We start from the raw sequence: 19,382 nt of genomic DNA, 5'->3' as shown, positions 1-19,382 counted from the left end.
CTGATATGAGGTGAGAGACCAATCTAGCCGGTGGTGGGATATATGCACAGCGGTGTTTGTGAAGAAATGTTTATGATTTTCTTACCACCTTTGGTTTTTTTTACTACCTTGTTGGTAGTCTCTTCTTTTCACCTTTATTTGGACACTTATGGACTTTATTTTAGACTCTTTTGATATTTATTACATCATCAATATCACCTGTTTATATATTGATTAAGTATTTCTGGCGCAGCACTTTTATAGGTAAGTCCAGAGTCAGTCCCAAATATTCCAGGCTCGTGGACAGGACCAGAGCAGACTTCTGAAGATTCAGAATCCAACCAAACTCCCTCAGCGTTTGCAGAGTGATCTCCAAATTGGCCAACAGTGCAGTCGAAGACTCTGCTCGCAAAGCCAGATCATCCAGGTACCCCAGTATTGCGATCCCCCGCTGACGCAGTAATGGTAAAACCGGGCCAATACGTTTGTGAAAAGCCGAGGAGCGGAGGCGAGACGAAAGGGTAACACCACAAATAGATAATGCATCGCAGGACCACCTCTGAGACAGACAGTCTAGAAAGCAAGGGAGCAGCATCCAAAGAGGCATTACAGACGAACTGTGGCTCTTGGACCAACTGATCCCCCAGCTCCACAAAGGCAGGAGGGAGCTTTTTCTCCTCCTGGTCCCGGAGTAAAACCTTTGCCCATTCTGTCATAGTTTGTGACCCCAGAGTGATGGTAAACACCGGCATAGGCGCTGACCCAGCCACAGTGAACATATGGTGGGTCAAGGCCTTCGACCTCCTAGCAGCCGGATCAGAGAAGACTGGGGAATCTTTAATGGATATTACAGTGGTTTTATTCAAACTGGAAACCAGGGAATCCACTACAGTAGGTAACTGTAACAGAGGAGTCATCCTCACTATCAGAGCGCGAAGGGTGCGTGGAGACAGAAGAGGCAGGTGAAGAGGGGGGACATTTTTTGTTAGCCTATTTGCCCAGGACCAAATCCACTTTGGACACCAAGGACTCCAGGACCGCCGTCAGTGCAGCCAGCTGTGGAGGGGGTCAGGTGGTGAAACATGTTTCAGTGACTCCATGAATGGAGAGGGGAATCTGCACCACAAAGTGTAAAAAACACTGTACGGGACACCCCACCGCGCTGGACATGTCTTTACATCAGCACTAGAGGCCGAAGGACTTCCCACCGCTGAATCACCACCCATCTGAGCTTCAAAAACATGTAGGCGCCCCCACCAGGCCCATCCCCCTCGAGAATCGATCGTTCAGTCTCCGGCAGCACCCTGAAATCCCCCCCACCCTCATCGCCAGTACAGCACCCCATTTCACCTAAAAAAGGTATGTCCGCCCAAGGGGGGGGGTGTGAGCAGATGGAGGGCACAGACCACAATAGACCACTGAGCTGGGAGGGTGGGAAGATGTGAAAAGGGAAGGAGGGGAGCCCAGGGGTCCGACAATCCTAGGGAGGGTGCCCACGTCCAGCCCAAAACCGTCCAGGGGTAGAGGGGGAGCAGCTGCTTACCACACCAAGAACAGGGTGGGCACCACTCTGGACAGGACACCGCTCCATCGTAATGTGGGTGCTGTCGGCTAGGAGGAAATGCTGCGACTCAAGCTGAAAGCAGTTCCTATGCAAGGCGTTTTACTCGCAGGCCAGCCCCCGTCCAGTGGGGCTATGTCACGGCCGACCTAACGCGGAGCTGCAGTCTGCACGCGCTCGCTGGTCGGACTGGGAGGACCCTAAGGATCTAGATTATCCAGTTTGTTGCCCAGTCCGGCAGTTGACAGTAGATTCTCACAGGAACAAAATAATAAAAGGAGGAAAAAAATTCAATTCAAACTGAAAAAGAGACCAGAGATCCCAGCAAGGAACTGGGTCCTTACTCCTGACTAGGCAGAACAAAACTGAATACAGCTGGAAGTGGGAGTATACCCCCAGGGACTGCCCCATAGACGTGCTCAAGCTTTTCTCTGCCTAGTGTCCTACTCCTGTATGGGGCAGCATAACCCTACGATAAACCTACGGTCATCAAGTTGAAGAGTTGTGTCCGTCAATGAACGAAGAAGAAATTTAATTTGGGTTTTGGTTAAAGAATCAATTTAAAAACTACCGCAGTTCTTTAAAAAAGAGACCAGAGATCCCAGCAAGGAACTGGGTCCTTACTCCTGACTAGGCAGAACAAAACTGAATACAGCTGGAAGTGGGAGTATACCCCCAGGGACTGCCCCATAGACGTGCTCAAGCTTTTCTCTGCCTAGTGTCCTACTCCTGTATGGGGCAGCATAACCCTACGATAAACCTACGGTCATCAAGTTGAAGAGTTGTGTCCGTCAATGAACGAAGGAGAAATTTAATTTGGGTTTTGGTTAAAGAATCAATTTAAAAACTACCGCAGTTCTTTAAAAAACAGAACCTGACAAACACTTTCTTGTGACTAGCTGAGATTAAAATTTACATAAGATGGCAGATGAATCACCCTTATTACTGCATCTCAAATAATGGAAATAATGAAGAACAGGCTTATTCATGAGTGTTTCAGTGTGTGTATTACAACATCTTCTAAATTACTTGTATATTTACCATCTAAAAAGAACTAAAATATTCAAAATTATATGTGTAGAAAACTGCCTTGGTTATGTAGTAATTATATTAGGTAATTTTCTGCTTATGGGAAGGGCACATATACACTAAGATGTACTGAATGCATGTTATTAAACAAAATATGTCACAGAGCTAAGCACCTATCTCAGAAACTGTCTATGGCAGTAAAGCTGAGTGTTCTAAGCCTCACCGAAAGTGTTGTCACTGCCCCAGAACTAGTATGATGTCTGTAAGTAAAAATGGCTGCTTCTTTCAGGAAAGATTTTCTGCAACTTAGCAAACAACTAAAACAAACTATCAATGATATAATCAATATTTGTTTACAATACAGTGAAAATTAGAGAAAAAAAAACCCACTTGTGGAGAAATCTTAGCATACTTACTGTATAAACTGTACATACTGTTAAAAAGATATCACTGTAGGAACTAGTCATTTACAGCAGTAGCTTATTTAGATGTAACTTTTAACGCTAAGGGATGCTTGTACCCAACTTTGTACAGGTACCTTTGTTATTCTGCATATGTTATGTTTCTGCATATGTTTTGTGAACCTACAAGCACTTCACCATCCTTGTAAAATAATACCCACATTTTATGATCATTATTGTAGATCTAGTCCAATCACTGTATTAGCAAAAAAAAAAAAAAAAAATTGACATTGCACCTAACAATGATACTGTAGGCATTGTCCTTTCTCAGGTCGTCGTGAGTAGCAGCAGGATTTGGAAGACATTCCTTATGATAACTGGCAGACTATCCTGGAGCTAGTGCCCTCCGTTTTTTTGTTGTCTGCAGGACTTACTCGGCTGTTCATACTTCACAGGGCTTATAGAACTCCATTAAAGTTATTGCAATGGGGCCGCAGACCTACCCCGGAGTGTCCGCACTGTCAGGGTTTCCCTGCAGATCTACTCCATATGTTGTGGAAATGCCAGAAACTTGTCCGGTACTGGAATAAGTTGTTGAAGACTATTAATCTTGTTTTCCAAACACACTTGGGGTTGGATTCTAAAATTTGCCTCTTGGAATACTTAGATAATGAGACGATTCCACAGGAAGTTAGGGTCTCAGTAACCAAGCTGTTGTCCATAGCACGTAAACTAATTACCATAAAATGGCTATCACCTAATTCTCCCCCACTCAAGGAATGACGCCTACAGGTTAACGATACATTTTTGAAAATGCAGCAAGTTTATAGGAATAAAGGTATACCAAATAAATTCTTTAAATTATGGGAACTGTGGCTGGCGGCTCCTGGGCTGGCCCTCTTCTCCCTGATCTCCCTAAGATATTGCAAGAATGAACATAAACCCATCGAGTGTAATGATTACCTTTCTTAAAAGACCATATTGCAAGTTCACCCAAGCATGTGGGCGGGAGCAACCGATCTCTTCTCCACTTTATTCACTCAACCTAAATAGGCAGTAGAAAACTAGTACGTGGGAGGAGCTACTTCTAGGGAACAACTGGTCCTGTGCATACCTTCTGCAATTATTTAAATGTTTATGGAGCACGCGGTTGTCATTATATTGTAATGTGTCACTGACCATTATATGACTTTTACAATGGGCATCTCTTAATCTGTATAGTACTCTGGTTTATAGCCCCAATGCAGGATAGTCAATGGAGGTCCTCTGATGATCTAAATGCACATGCCTGGATTTCTTTTTCTTTTTCCTGTCTTCTCACCTTTTTCGGATTTTGTTTTGAATTGTTTATGACAAATCTAATAAAAACTATTTGGAGAAAAAAAAACAATGAAACTGTAAAGTGTTTCTGATAGTCACATGCTGTCTCATTTGCCAATCACCTTCAAGGTCAAAGGTTATAACACTCACTCAAGCAATATCTTCATTTTGTTAAAACTATGAAGATGTGATAAAATAGTAAAAAGTGCATGTTTTTAATATACACTTTACATAAAAAACACTAGTTTTTATACTAGTGTCCTCCAATAAGTCCAAGGTTATCACACAACGACACTGTCCACTTTTCCCTGGGGCTATATCATGATTATTGCAGCTTCCAATGCCAATAAAATATGAGCTCTGCTAATCAGCATGTTCGTGTGTTCCAAGTTCCACAGTAGCACTGAGGCTTACATTCCACTACAGCAGCCAACACACAAGCATAAGTATATAATGATGGATTAAAAGGGTGACAGCAGACAGAGAAAGAAATCTTGTTTTCTTGCTTCCAACCAAGGTGTAAGATCTACATGTTTGGCAAAATATTTGACAGAAATTATATATATTGACAGGCCACAATTAAGAGCTAAAATACACCTGTAACAAACCACCAATTCCCTCTTATCTCCACCTTTGTAGCTAGCTTCACTGATGGTTATTTTTCACCAGGTAGGGTGTGTTATTTCTAGGTGTGTATCTGCACTTTATTTTAATTTAGCAAAACTGAAGCTTTGACGCACTCATGCCTGCCTGTGGGGTCACCGAATGGCCAATGTGAATCCTTCTTAGTGCATTAAGACTGAGCTAATAAGTTCCTTCTGATCCTTTGTGCTGGTCTTCTGCTCTATTGTTGAATTGTTTGATTTATTTTGACAACTGCTACCACTTGTTGTAATCCGTGCCTGTCCTACAATTCTTTCTTAACTCTACCAGCTTGTTGATAGACTACACCCTAGCCTACTGACTTGGTACTTTCCTTCAATCGTCTACCAACATGTCAGCCATTGCCTTTAACACAAACCTGAAAGTCTGAAACAGGGGTCCACGCGCCACATCTGGCCAACTACAAGATTTCATCCAGCCCGCAGCTACGGTCAGTGGCGTATCCTCACTGCACAGACTGACGATTTAGATCATTTGGTCTCCATTTATGATGGGGACCCTGAAGTGGGGAACTCTAATAGGAACTCTGATATGTAAGGGGGGCTATGAAGTAATGAAGGGCTTCTAAAGTGAGAGGGGGTCTCTATTGTATAGGCAGGATCTGATGTAATGGGGGCTCTGATGTGATGGAGAGGCGTCTAAATTAACCGCTTGCCGACTGCCCACCACAGAATTACTGCGGCAGGCTGGCTCGGCACGAACAGACGTAGAGGTACATCGGCTCGCGGATGCAGTCCTGGGGGCGAGCGCGCACCACCGGCGGCTGAAACGCTCTTGTGATATCACTACTTCCACTCCAAAGGAATGTCTCTGCAACGCGATAGATAAACAGACAGGATATATCTCCTCGATATACACTATCCTACACGATGATGAACTCAAATTGCCTTACATGATATGTTGGGAGAGGGACCTGGGGGAGGAACTTGATAGAGCTGAATGGAATACGTTGGCACAATTTAACTCAAAATCTTTGGTTAACATGTCACTAATAGAGGCCAACTACAAAGTGTTCTTGGGGTGGTACATGGTCCCGGTCAGATTGGCTGCAGCAGTCCGAGAGGCCTCCCCGCAATGCTTTAGGGGGTGTGGACAGCGGGGCACGGTCCTGCACATATGGTGGACCTGTCCTAAGGTCCGATGGTTCTGGATAAGTGTCTATAATTTTATATATTCTCTCACCCTCATTAACCTGGTCAAATCGCCCCTCCAGGCACTTCTCAGTAAACCAATCGAGAATACCTCAAAACATATGAAACGCCTGGGACATTCATTTTTAACGCAGCCAAAATAGTTATAGCCCGCTCCTGGAGATGTCCAGTGGTGCCATTCGAGTTGCTTAAGGCTAAGCTGACCTGGATTATGATCAATGAGAGGGTGGTGGCCATCCTCCAGGATAAACTATGCCTCTTCGAAAAGACTTGGGACCCCTGGGTGCGATACCTGGCGGGTTCCGGATAAAGGGGATCGCCCCCCCTAATGGGGGAACTGGGTGGCCTGTGAGGGCTACCTGAGCCCTCCTTCTGTGGGCATGGACACCGACTTTCTATCTCTTTCTCTTCTTCTACTACATCTCAACCTCTCCCTTGTTTCTCCTTCTTTTCTGTCTCTTTCGTTCTCTACCACACTGTGACTTAGGTTGATGTGATTACCTAGGGCTGTTATTGCCTTTTGCTACCACCTGTTGTGGCTACTATAGAACTTACCTGGTCTGTGATTTAGCTCCATCTATTTCAGATGAGCAGCTTTTCTATATATATAAACGGTCTAGTGGTTTGGAGACAGGGTGTTCGCTTCCTCCCTTGAGGCGCAGTGTGTTCCCTTGGGGGCACTGGAGGGAGCGGGGCAGGGCCCGATCCGGCTGGTTCGGCTCCAGCCCACGACAAGAGCCATTGACCAACTATCTTTGGGGTTTTTTTGTTCAGTTTGCCATATTCCTGCTTTCCTCTGTTGATCTTGTTACATATTGCTAATTGTATGCTACTTCCCATGGTGATTATTGCCTGTTTATACCATGAGTGTTTCTCTTTTTTCATAAAATCAATAAAAATATTGAAATCTAAAGGTGAAAATTGGGGTAGATCAGTATTTTGACTTGATTTGTGACTTGACCAAAATAAATGACTTGACTTGACTTGCTTGACTTCTAACAGGGACTCGACTTGACTTGCTTTCTTTTCGCCACAGTAACTTGGGACTTGCTTGAGACTTGAAGGTTAAGACTTGAGACTTGCTTGTGACTCGTACATGTGTGACTTACTCCCATGTCTGCCTCCAGATACCCCAGTACCGCAATCCCCCGCTGTCGCAGAAATGTCAATATCAGAGCCAACACTTTGGTGAAGACCCTGGGAGCGGAGGCGAGACCAAAAGGTAACGCCACAAATTGATAATGCTCCTCTCCCACAGCAAAGCAAAGGAAACGCTGGTGTCCAGCGTAAATAGGGATGTGAAGGTAGGCGTCCTTAATATTGATAGAGGCCAAAAGGTCTCCTTGGTGTAGGGACACCACTACCGTGTGAATGCACTCCATATAAAACTTCTGTACCCGCACAAAGCGGTTCAGAGCCTTGAGGTCCAAGATAGGACGCACTTGCTTTCTTTCCTGAGCACAGTGATCAGATTTGAGTAAAACCCTTGAAAACTTTCCCAAGAGGAAACCGGCCCAATCACCCCTGCAACAGCAAATCTTGTACCGCTTTTCGTAGATCCCTTAACCAGTCTGGAGATAGGCGTAGATTGGGTGTGACGAATCTGTCCAACATCGATACCTGAATCAGTTTCGTGCACCCATTCGTCTTGAATCAAGAAGGTCCATGGTTCCGGAAAGAAACAAAGACTGCCCCCCACCCCAGTTACAGGTGAGGGCACCCCTTCATGCAGAATAGGGCTTAACTGCAGAACTTGAGGGGCCTGCTCTCGGCTTACCCGACCACGTCTTCTAAGAACCCCCAGATGATGTAAAAGTCTTAGATCCTTCTGCATGCCGGAGGCACGAAAGAGCCGCTTATATGCTGAAAAAAAGGGACCCCATCATGACGAGGTGCCTTGTCTTGAGCAGATTGATAAAGATAAGTAGTCTTCCCACCAGTAAGACTCTTGATAAGTTCATCCAAAGAAGAACCAATTTAGAGATCCTCTGTAAAAGGCAGGTCTGACAGAGCCTTTTTGTAAGCATGGTCCGCAGACAAGCTTTTTAGCCACATCATGCATTTGATTTTTACCCCTACCACGGATACTGTAGCCGCAAGGGGGGCCGAATCTAAAGACGCATCACATATACATTTTAAACCTTGGACCATTTTGTCCACCAGTTTGGCAAAGACAGGGGGAAGCTGTCTCGCTTCCAAATCACTCCTCAAGAGCTTTGCCCATTCCGTAATGGTCTGGGAAGACCGGTTTAAGTATTGAGCTTACTATCATATGTAAGTGGCAGAACAGAGTCTCATCCTTCTATCAACAGGGTCTTTAAAAACCGGAGACTCCTCCAGTGGAATCACAGTGGATATGTTCAGTCTGGAGACTGGGTGGTCCACATTTTTGATCACAGCGTCCGCAAAGGGATAGCGTCCCGTGAAACGCTTCGGCACCACTAACGTGTTTAAGGCGCCCCACTGTTCAGTGACCAATTTTATCAAAAAAGTTTTGGACAAGGGAAAGCCCTGACCGACTTGGGACTTTCCAGGTGCCAAAAGACACCTGCGCCCCTGACACTGTAGAATCATCTGCCTTTTTTTGAGTTTTCCACACTGACACTATAAGTGCCTCCACCAGCGCTTTTTCCCGCGAGGATATATCATCCTCGCCATCCGAATCAGAGTGTGATGGCGCAGATCCCTCAGGGTAACTCGCGTGCGCGGCGGCCATATTAACTTCAGCATCTGAGGATACAGATGAGGGAAGTGAGGGCAGTGGGCGCTTTTTACTAGTCCTCTTTTTTAGGACCATAACAACTTTTGACAAAAACCACCATTAAGGCAGACAAGGGTTGCGACCCGGAGGTCCCCGCAACACCAAAGAGGGGATCAGTAGGTGATACTTGCTCCTGGGACTTCATGTTAACCCGGGGACAGTGCAGTGTCACTTTAGGAATACTGCAAAAAATGGCTCCACACTGCTGCACCAGCAGTACTACTGTACAAGTCCCAGCACATTAAACTGCAATATAGCAGAGTGAGGAAGCGACCTACAGGGACCCCAATAGACTCACCACCACCCGATATTAGGAAGAGCAGAGCAGGTCTGAAGTGTTCAGAAAACGATCCTCACAGGAAGAGGAAGTACCTGGGTCAGTACCAGAGGGAAGGCCTTGCCACTCACTGCTGCACTGCATTCTCGGGCTCAGAGAAAATGGCTGCCTAATGCATTTCAATGCTGATCTACAAGAAAATGGTGGCATCCAGCGATTAAACAAGCATAGGGGGGCCCTGGCAGGGACCCCCACCAGGATTAACCCCCCACCCAGTGGATTGCACGATCAGTGGCATCGGCGTTCCCCCCCCCCCCAGGGCCCCCCATTGCCTGCTACAGTCCTTGCACTGTATCCAACTAAGGTAAGAACCCCCTATGAAATAGTGGGGAGGATGGCCTGTGGGGGAAGCCTTGGATAGTCAATGAGGGATGGTCCCTAGGGACCCCACATACAAGAGGGGGCATGGGGGATGGGGTAACCCAATGGTTTAACCGTCCTAGGGAGGGATCCACGTCCACCCCAAGACCACAAGAGATGTGGGGGAACACTACTCACCATACTAATGATATTCGGGTGGGCGCCACTCCGGACAAACCACCTCTCCACCCGAGGTGAGGGTGCTGATGGCCAAGAGCTAAGCTGCGACTGAAGTCTAACCAGGTCGAATGCGTGCCGGCGAGGTGTTCCACTCTTGGGCCAGCCCCCGTCCAGTGGGGCTATGTCATGGCGAGTCATAGCGCGGAGCTGCGATCTGCACACGCTCGCTGGCCAGACTGGAAGACCATAAGGATCTAGAATATCCAATTCGACGCTCATTCCGACTGTTGATTGTAGTTCTCTCAGGAACATAACTAGCTAAAAAAAAAAAAAATACATTTAGACCAAAGGTTCCCATTGTAGATAAAAAAACATGCTAGGACCGAAATCCCAGCAGAGAACTAGGTCCTTACCTCCTGACTAGGCAGAAAAAAACTGAATGCCTATAGCAGAGTGAGTGGGTGTATACCCCCAGGGCCTGCCCCATAGGCGTGGTAAAGATTTTTTATGCCTAGTGTCCTAATCCTGTAAGGGGCAGCATAACCCAATGGTTAAGAAGAATATGGAGCTGCGTCTGTCAATGAACGATAGAGAAATATTGTTTTTTTTTTCTGAATTGTCGCTCTTTTTTTGTTTATAGCGCAAAAATAAAAATCCCACAGGTGATCAAATATACCATCAAAAGAAAGCTCAATTTGTGGGGAAAAAAAAGAGATACATTTTACTTAGGTACAGCGTCGCACGACCGCGCAATTGTCCGTTAAATTAAAGCAGTGCTGAATCGAAACAATGGCCTAGTTATTAAGGGGGCAAACCATTCCGGTACAGAACTTGTTAAGGGGACTTCTGATGTGAGGAGTACCTTCTGATTTGATGTTTTTTATCATAGCACGTTTATTCCTTCTTTTAATTGTATTCATTCATTTATCAAAATTATTTTTTTTTTTCACCCTGCAAATATTTGTGCAAAATACAATGTGGCCCTACTGAAAAAATTGGAGACCCCCCCCCCTCTAGAACTAGGAACATCACTACCTCTATATTCAACAAAGCTGTTGTACTTGTGAAGGTCCACCTTCAGTATTAGATCAAGACAGCTTCAGTTATTTCTATGGTTTTGCTCTGGCTATTACCTAAGATATAAAAGTGTAATCTTCTTTAGTGTAATGATAAAAGCAACTCTGTCACTCAAAAAAGAGCCTGCAAATAAAGATGCTTAATACTTACCTCTCTGGCAGGCGGTGAATTCTGACTTTGGTCCCCTTAAAGTTGAACTTTACCCATAATGACTTGATAAATATAATGTTCTTTACACATTCTACATTAATAATCATGCTATCAATAATAGTATGTGCTGTAAATTGCCTTTAGTATTGTTCCTGTTTCTTCTGGCTGGAGGCTGCCATTTTGGTAAAACCCAGAGTGCCTAAACAGCAGTAAATCTTTAGGCTTTAAGCAGATTGGCCTCTACAAATTCAGCACAGTGTCTAAAAATAGAGCTCAATTGAGCATGTGCAGAACAGGGTGAGACAGTGTATTACTGGATTTTAAACAGTATAGGCAGTTATTTTTAATGTTTTACATAGCTATAAGTTCAAAAGGGGCCAGTCTGAAGTGATCTAGCAGGACTTACTTTTCGTACTAAAGTTCCACTTTAAGGAACACTTGACACGCTTCTGGATATGTCATATGCCTGGTGTCTGCTGAGCGCTGTGGTTCCCCCTACAATCACTAATGTGTCCTGCAATGACATTGGAGCTGGCAGATGAAACCACAGAACGTAGTGGGGGACGCAGGTATCCAATAGACCTGGTAAGTGATGGATGGTGAACATCCTTCTTGAGGCTATAGCTCTTGAAGGGTGTTTTCACACATAGATATTTCCGTCTTTGGTAGATGTTAGAGATAGAAAGCACCTGACATTTTCTGATGTCTCTTAGTTATTCTATTGGTGAAATGACTATGTTTGCATTTCTGAGTTTATGGCCAGTGTTATCAACCTCCCAATCGCAAACCCTGTTACAGTTTTATTTTATCCTATGAAGAATGGAACAGGTCAGGATTTGCTGAAAAACACAATAATGGATAGTTAACTCAAAACTCCAAGGTGAAGACAGAAGTTGGTTGTATAAGATCCATCCACAATAATTCAGCCCATAAGGCTCTACTGATATCTAAAATATCAGTTTTGGTTGGACAGGCTCTTTATGTGTGTGTTATAGAAACAAATATTATAGGTTAATCATGCACCTACTGTTTTAATTACTAGACAACACTGCACATATGAAAAATGTAAGCCAATGCAATCCAACAGCAAGGAGTCATGTAAAACTAGAAATGCTTTTAGTTAGGGATTTATTTTTGTTTTCAAAAAATAAATATCATGCAGAACTCTACATGCATTTGCTAAACTACCTGAAAAAGAAAGTAGAGATTGTTTGACGTTTCCTAAAATGAATAGACCTCCTGCTAGCTAGGTGCCCCTTGACCGGCATAGTACTGATTCTGTCAAACGTCACGCGTTTGCTTCCAAGAAAAACAGGAAAGAAACATTGATGAAAACAGAATGCTAACCATTTATTGTGTTAATAGCACTTTTAAGAACAATAAGAATATAATTACTGTACAGGTAAACAGATTGTTCCTTAAAGAATCAAGAGTCCCGGTGGCATTTTTTTAACAGCACTGGTATAAAATTTGTTTGTGCAAGAGCCAGTTTAAAATGATGCCCAGTCTAGGCAGCTGTGGCTGGTGTTATTGCTGGAACTGCTCACAGTCAGTGGTCTAGGACGAAACCTAGGAGTTAGTAACACCTATGCAAGGGTGCCACAGTGTGTGCGGTACAGAGTGAGGAAAGGCCACATATAGCTCTATCACTGCGAATAGAAACCACCTACACACATTTTAAAAAAGCACAGCTCCTGAATTGCAGGTAATCAGTCACTGTGATTAATGGCATACCATGAGTTTGGTTCAGCGAGGTGCAAGCCACCTCATGGACTTATCACTTTCATTTACATCTGACAATTTTATGGTGCTCCAATTGGATAGCCACTGCTATAGTTCTGGAGCTCCAATGCTAGACCTTTTGGTTTCAGCTGCTTCATCTGCAGAGCTGTATGCAGCTGCTGTGTCCATCACACCCCTCTGCTGCCCATTCATAGAAGCCTTTCTATTTTGTGAAGTTATTCACAAAATAAAAAGTCTTCTATGAATGGGCAGCAAAGGGCAAGGGTGGGCAGAGACGCTGAGTGTGGGAACGCAACATCTCTACTCTCAGAACCCCAGAATGTAACCTCCAGGAGAATCATAAAACTGTAAGATCTAAATAAAGAGATATGTCCATGAGGTGCCATGCACCTCATTGTACTTAACTCATAGTGTGCCTGCACATTTAGTGCCTGAATTCCTGGAGTTCAGCTTTAACATAGAGGACCTGTTTGCCTTTGAAATGTGTGTCTGTGATTGCAGTTTGCAGTAAAAGAACTATATCTTACGTGGAGTGCTGGCCTTTCATCTGAGTCCCTATCGCTAGCCCTGCAATCAGAGCGTTCAGGGGTAAGAGGTCGCTGTAAGTTCTGATTGGCAATGTGTGTGGCAGCGCACATGCAAAGATGTGAAGTGACCCTTACAGTTTTCATTTAAAAACACACACTACACTTAAGTGCATTCATAAAAAAACAGCGAAATAGGAAAGAACAGGGTTTTTACATGAAATGTACTTTCACACATTTAAAATTCACTGCAGAAAAACAGTCAAGTGTGAATAGGCCCTAATGGCGCTCAGTTAGGCCACTGCCTGCATAGAATATGCCCTTATTTTATCTATTATATGTATCTTTAGCATTTTCAATAAACTGGTATGGTGAGAAATACTGGAGCAGGCAAGAAACTAAAATACAAACAAGGAATCACAAAAGGAATATATGTAAACTAATATGTGAACTAGTATGTAAAAACAAAAACAAAAAAAAAATGGAAGAATCAGAGCGATATCAGCAAATCAGAAAAAATGATTTGTGATCTTAGCTTTGTTTGGCATGGGCAATCAGGACAGAAAAAAACTGTTAGTTCATCTCATTAAGACATCTTCAATTATCTTCTGCCAGCTACACAACAAAAAAGTACAAAAAAAAAAATGTGACTACATTTTCCCTTAGACTAGACTGGCACAACATGTATAAGTCAAGCATATGTAATCAATATTTACCTTTTTATCGTCTGGGTGATTGAGGTCTGACGTTGCAGTATAGGCCGCTTCTGTTCATTGGGAGGTGAAGGAATTCTTGTGTTCTCTACTGGCATACTCACGCTTCTTAAATAAGTTTGACGCTTGAAGTGCTGGGAATAGAGATTTCTTTATTAAAATAAAAAATAGGTACACAATATTCCTTTTATTGGCATGTTTTACTTAGTAAAATTTCAGATGCATAGAACAAGCATGCATTTCAACAACTTGAGGGTAGAAGAGTTTGCATTGCTTTGATATATGAGGAGTGTCAAAATGTCATTAACATAGGAAAATGTTTCTGTATCTACTTCTGTTGATATGTATGATGGCTTACTAGCTAAACAAGGTGAGTGTATAATATGTTAAGTTATAGAAAAACATTTTGAAAATGTCTAAAGGAAAAGAAGAAACTGAAAAGAAAGTGTAGTTGGTTTTTTTAATTCATTTTGGCTGAAATTTAACTGGGTGTTACAAGTTTATCATATGTTTGTACTGTATATACAATATCCAATATTTCTACATGGTTTCTAAAGGTTCTCTAAAGGTCCTTTTACATGAGCAGTCTAATCAAATCTGCCTGTCAGTTTTTTTAGGCAGATCTATCAGAAGCTCATTATCAGTCTATGAGCAGGCTAATGTGTAAATTAACCCCTTCATGCCTAAGTGTAAAACAAATCTTAAGCGAGATGTACAGCCAAAGCTCCTTTGGCTGTACATCTATGGATCACAGGAGTGCAGTTCGTTCTGTAATCCTGTGACCCGTTTTGCGCAGAGAGCGGGCTGAAGTCCGTCTGAAGGTGCCTGGACCGACACCAGGCTCAGCCTCTCAGCAGCTTTCTGCTCGTGGGAGCTGTCAAAACCAAGAGATCGGTAGCGTTCGATCGCTCGGTTCTCAGTGCAGAGGCGCCGGGAGAGAGATGCTGCAACCACCTAGGTAAGTATAAGCGGGGCAAAAAAGCCAAACCCCATACTTCTCTTTTAATGCCTATTTCCAATTTTGCAATTTTGACATATGTTAGTAAAACTGTGCATATTATCACAACTACTTTGTGCATTCAGGTGGACTATCGGGTGGACTATCCCCTGATTTTTTATTTTTTTTATCCAAGGAAAACTGGGCCAAAATAGTAAAAAAAAAAAATGTTTTTTAAATGTAGCTGTATATTTTTTTGTTACTACCATAACCTACCACCAAATAACAGCCCAAAATAAGTTCTCCTGCTCCTGACAATCGCAGCGATACCACACATGTGTATGTGAGTTGTTGTTTTTACCCATAGTACAGCCCAAAAACAATAATGGGCATTTTTCTTTTTTTTTTTTTGGTCCTACCTAAACCACACTGACACTGATGCTAATAGAAAAAAAATATATGGCCAAAATATGTCCAAAAAATACTGTCCCTGACCTTTCACCCTGACTTGACCCAAACACTAACCCTGATCTAGATCAGACCTTGATCTAGGTATTTTCTCGTCATTTTTTTTTTCATTATTATTTGTTTATTTTCTTTTTTTACGCACACTTTTTTTCCCCTCTCTGCAAGGAAAGAGTATACATTGTATCTCTTCTCTCCATTCACAGAGAGAGAGAGAAAAACACAGGGGCAGGGTTCACAGTGACTGATCACTGTGGTAGCCAATCAGAGGCTACCACAGCAATCAGGTGACCCAGAATCGGGAGATCCAGGTCTCAACAATTATTATAGGGCCCGGGGCTCACAGTGAGACCCCGGTCTCTGTGCAGGGAGCATGCTGTGCAGTGCCCTCCCAACACAAAGGTTGATATGCATATATAATATAAGAGAGGACTCTCACGCTGTCATAGGTAATGTGTAGGTGAAGGTGGTGTGTGGCGAGGCTGCTGCTGGCACTGAAAAGCTTATCCTTAGCTAATGGAAGAAAAATTAATGATATGGTGTAGTGCTGCGCTGTCTCTTTTCTAAAGTGCAAGGTGTGGGATCAATAAATATAATAAAAAAAATGAAATGAGATATTGATATGTGTGTCTATCCTTGTGTATACACAAGGATAGACACAATATAATTAATCATAAAATCAAAACATTATAAAATCATTGTGATAAAAAACACTCAATCCCATAAAGCAAATATCCAAAATAAATAATATATATACCAAAAGTGCTAGATGTGCCAATATAAAGTGCAAATCGTGGTGCTGTAAATGAATAGCTGGTGACATGAGATAAGTGAATATATCCAAAGAACCAAAACATGGTTATTAAAAAATACAACACAGGTATATATATATATATATATATATACTGTATATATATATATATATAGACTATAAGTGCAGTGTCCGTATAGTGACTAGGTATTCCTAGGTATGCTTGTGACTCCAAGTGTTCGCTCCACAGACTGTCTTTATTTTTAATTAATGTGTCCAATCATAGATGTTGTGCAGTCTTGTTCGTGAATATCTTAGGGAACAGGCAAAAAACGGTGAATCCTTGGAGTACCGAGGTTGTGGAAGAAAGTGAGGGTGACTTCCAGTGGGTTGCCACCTATCCAGTGTGCTTGGCCTTTCACCTGTCCCTTTCTTGTTAACAGCCTGTATAAATGCACTGGTAACTCCTGGGGTCCTGCATTAGCGGGGCCCTCGCTGTCTGTCCCGTATCCTGCTAGTCCTATATTTCTCTTGGGGGAAGGGTATAACAACAGAGGCCTCTCATGGTGAAGTATTAAAAACAATTTATTGAAAATAAAACGTGTAGAAACTCACATTAAAGATAATGTAAAGCGGTGCTGTATCTCTTGTATGTCCGTCACGTCCGTGTCACTTCCGGGTCTGCTTTGTGCTACCCTACGCGTTACGTCACATGCTTCGTGACTAAGAAGCCCAGTGCAGTGGGGCCGCTTATATGTGTTACGTCAGTGGGAAGGGGTTAAAGTCAAAGTTAAATTAAGATGCCAAGGCGGCAACGGAACCCGTACTGCAGAAACCAAATGTCGGACACCCTGAAGAAAGGTACGCACCAGGAAGTGTGTGGCCAAAGGCCATAGGAAGAAGACCGCTAAAGCCAACACCTGGCCCTTGATGGTACTCAAGGCCAATTTCTGTTCAACCACCCGTTGAAGTTAGGTCAAGATCTGAGCCACGAGAAGGAGCGAGGAAGAACCCCAACAGACTCACACCATGCAATGTACGTCTTCCACGTACGATGGTAGATCTTCCTAGAGATAGATTTGCTAGCTTTCAACAATGTAGGAATCACCGACTCAAATAAACCCCTATCATCCAGCACCTGGCATTCAACAGCCAAGCTGTCAAAGCCAGCGACTGTAAAGCAGGATGGAAGATCGGTCATTGGGACAACAGATCGTCCCTGAGAGGAAGCTGCCAAGGAACGTCAGTAATTAGCCGCACAAGTTCGGCGTACCAAGCCCGGTGAGTACAGTCCTGAACACCTAAGATGACTGGAATCCCTTCTGCCTCGATCCTGCAGAGAAGTCCTGGCAGAAGCTTGAGAGGAGGGAAGGCGTAAATTAGACGATACTGACCCCACTGGGTCACCAGTACATCTGTGGCGTCCGCCAAAGGATCCTTTGACCGAGCCACAAACCTCTGCACCTTTCTGTTGAGCCGAGATGCCAACAGATCCACTGAAGACACAGCTAACGAAACATCTCCTGATCAAGGAACCACACCCCTTCGTCCAACACCTGCCAACTGAGGTAATTCGCCTGCCAATTTTCCACCCAGGGAATGTGTACAGTGGAGGGGGCTGGAACCATCCGTTCTGCCCACTTTAGAATGCCGGCTATCTCCAGAGCCACCAGGACACTTCTTGTGCCCCCCTGGTGATTGACATAAGCCACGGCCGTGGCATTGGCCGATTGAATGCACACTGGACAACCCTAAAGATGATCCGTCCAATGATCCAGACACAGTCTGATCCCTCAGAGTTCCAAGACATTGATCAGAAGTCTGGACTCTTCCAGCGTCCAGATCCCCTGAGCAGAATGCTTGCCGAGGAGGTCTCCCAGCCGGACAGGCTGGCATCCGTGGTGACCACTGTCCAACACAAGGGGAAGAAGGAATTTCCCAGCCGAAGCGCCGAATAACGAAGCCACGATATCAGGGACTCCTTCGTGCCCTGACTCAGCCAGATCTGATTGTCCAGAGACTGCGGAGTCTTATCCCATTTGGTCAGAATTTCCCATTGCAGGGACTTCCTATGGAAATGTGCAAACAGAAGCACCTCGAAGGTGGACACCATCAGGCCCATGCAAGTGTGGAGGGATGACAGCCGAAGGCAAATTGCAACCTGCAATTTCTGGAGCATGTCCAGAGGAAGGAGCACTCTGGCTAAGTCCGAGTCAAGAATCAAGCCCAAATAGTACAGCTTTCTGGACGGAACCAGAGCAGTTCTAAAAATTCAGAATCCAGACTAACTCCCGCAGAGTTCGTATTGTGATCTCCAGGTTCTCTAGCAGAGCAGGGGGTGACTCCACTAACAGAAGGGGATTGTCTAAGTAGGCCAGATCCCTCATTGGCCTAGCAAAGCTAGTACTGGGGCTAACACTTTTGTGAGGACCTGAGGAGCAGATGTGAGACAAAAGGGTAATGCCACAAACTGATAATGCTCCTCTCCCACAGCAAAGCAGGGAAAAGGCTGGTTACTAGCACATTTTGGAATGTGAAGGTAGGAATCCTTGATATCGATAGAGGCGAGGAAATCCCCCTGATGCAGGGATGCCACCACCATTCGAATGGACTCCATTCTGAACTTCTGTACCCACACAAAGCAGTTTAGCGCCTTGAGGTCCAGGATTGGACGCACTTTGCCTTTCTTCCTGGGAACTGTGAACATGTTTGAGTAAAAACCCTGAAAACGTTCCAAGGTCGGAACCCGAACAATCACCCCCAGAAGAAACAGGTTTTGTATCACCTCAAACAGGCCCTGTTAGCGGTCTGGGGACAAGAGCGAAGCTCGATCTTGTAGCCGGACCGAATTCTTGGCTTGCCAGACCAGGTTCGTTTGGATCCTCCAGATGAGGCCCTGAAAGGTTTTGATCCCTTGTCAGTCGACCCTAAGAGACAAAAAAACTTCTTATGAGCTGAGAAGGAAGGCCCACGTCTAGGACAAGGCTCCTTGCCCTTAGTAGCCTGCGGAACAAAAGTACTCTTCCCCCCTGTGAGACCTTTAATGATGTCATCCAGGGTAGCTCCAAACAGGCGATCTCCTTGAAAAGGAAGATCAGTCAAGGCCTTTTTTTTTATTCTGATCCACAGACCAGCACTTGAGTTAAAAAACACACTGAAGGACCACTGCCAAAACAGAGAGACGAGCCATCAGGGGAGCTGCATCCAAAGAGGCATCACAGATAAACTGCAGCCCCTTGACCAGCTGGTCCGCTAGCTCGACAAAGGCAGGGGGAAGCTGTTCCCCCTCGAGGTAATGGTGTAGGAGCTTAGCCCACTCGGTCAGAGTTTGTGACACTAG

The 19,382-nt window shown here is 44.2% G+C and overlaps 1 protein-coding gene across 1 annotated transcript in view; it reads right to left on the bottom strand.

Annotated features, from left to right (window-relative positions):
* The window catches only part of RHBDF1 (rhomboid 5 homolog 1), a 219,202-nt gene that overhangs the window by 102,742 nt on the left and 97,078 nt on the right, over window positions 1–19,382 (bottom strand). Inside the window, exon 3 of the mRNA XM_082260219.1 lies at window positions 13,893–14,023. Coding sequence (XP_082116345.1) covers window positions 13,893–14,023 — 131 coding nt within the window. The remainder of the gene's footprint in view (window positions 1–13,892; window positions 14,024–19,382) is intronic.

This window comes from Pelophylax lessonae (genome assembly GCF_965119305.1).
Source record: "Pelophylax lessonae genome assembly, chromosome: 6".
NCBI lineage: Eukaryota > Metazoa > Chordata > Amphibia > Anura > Ranidae > Pelophylax > Pelophylax lessonae.
Note: the sequence above shows the minus strand (reverse complement) of the source record. Positions and strands in the feature narration are given on the sequence as shown.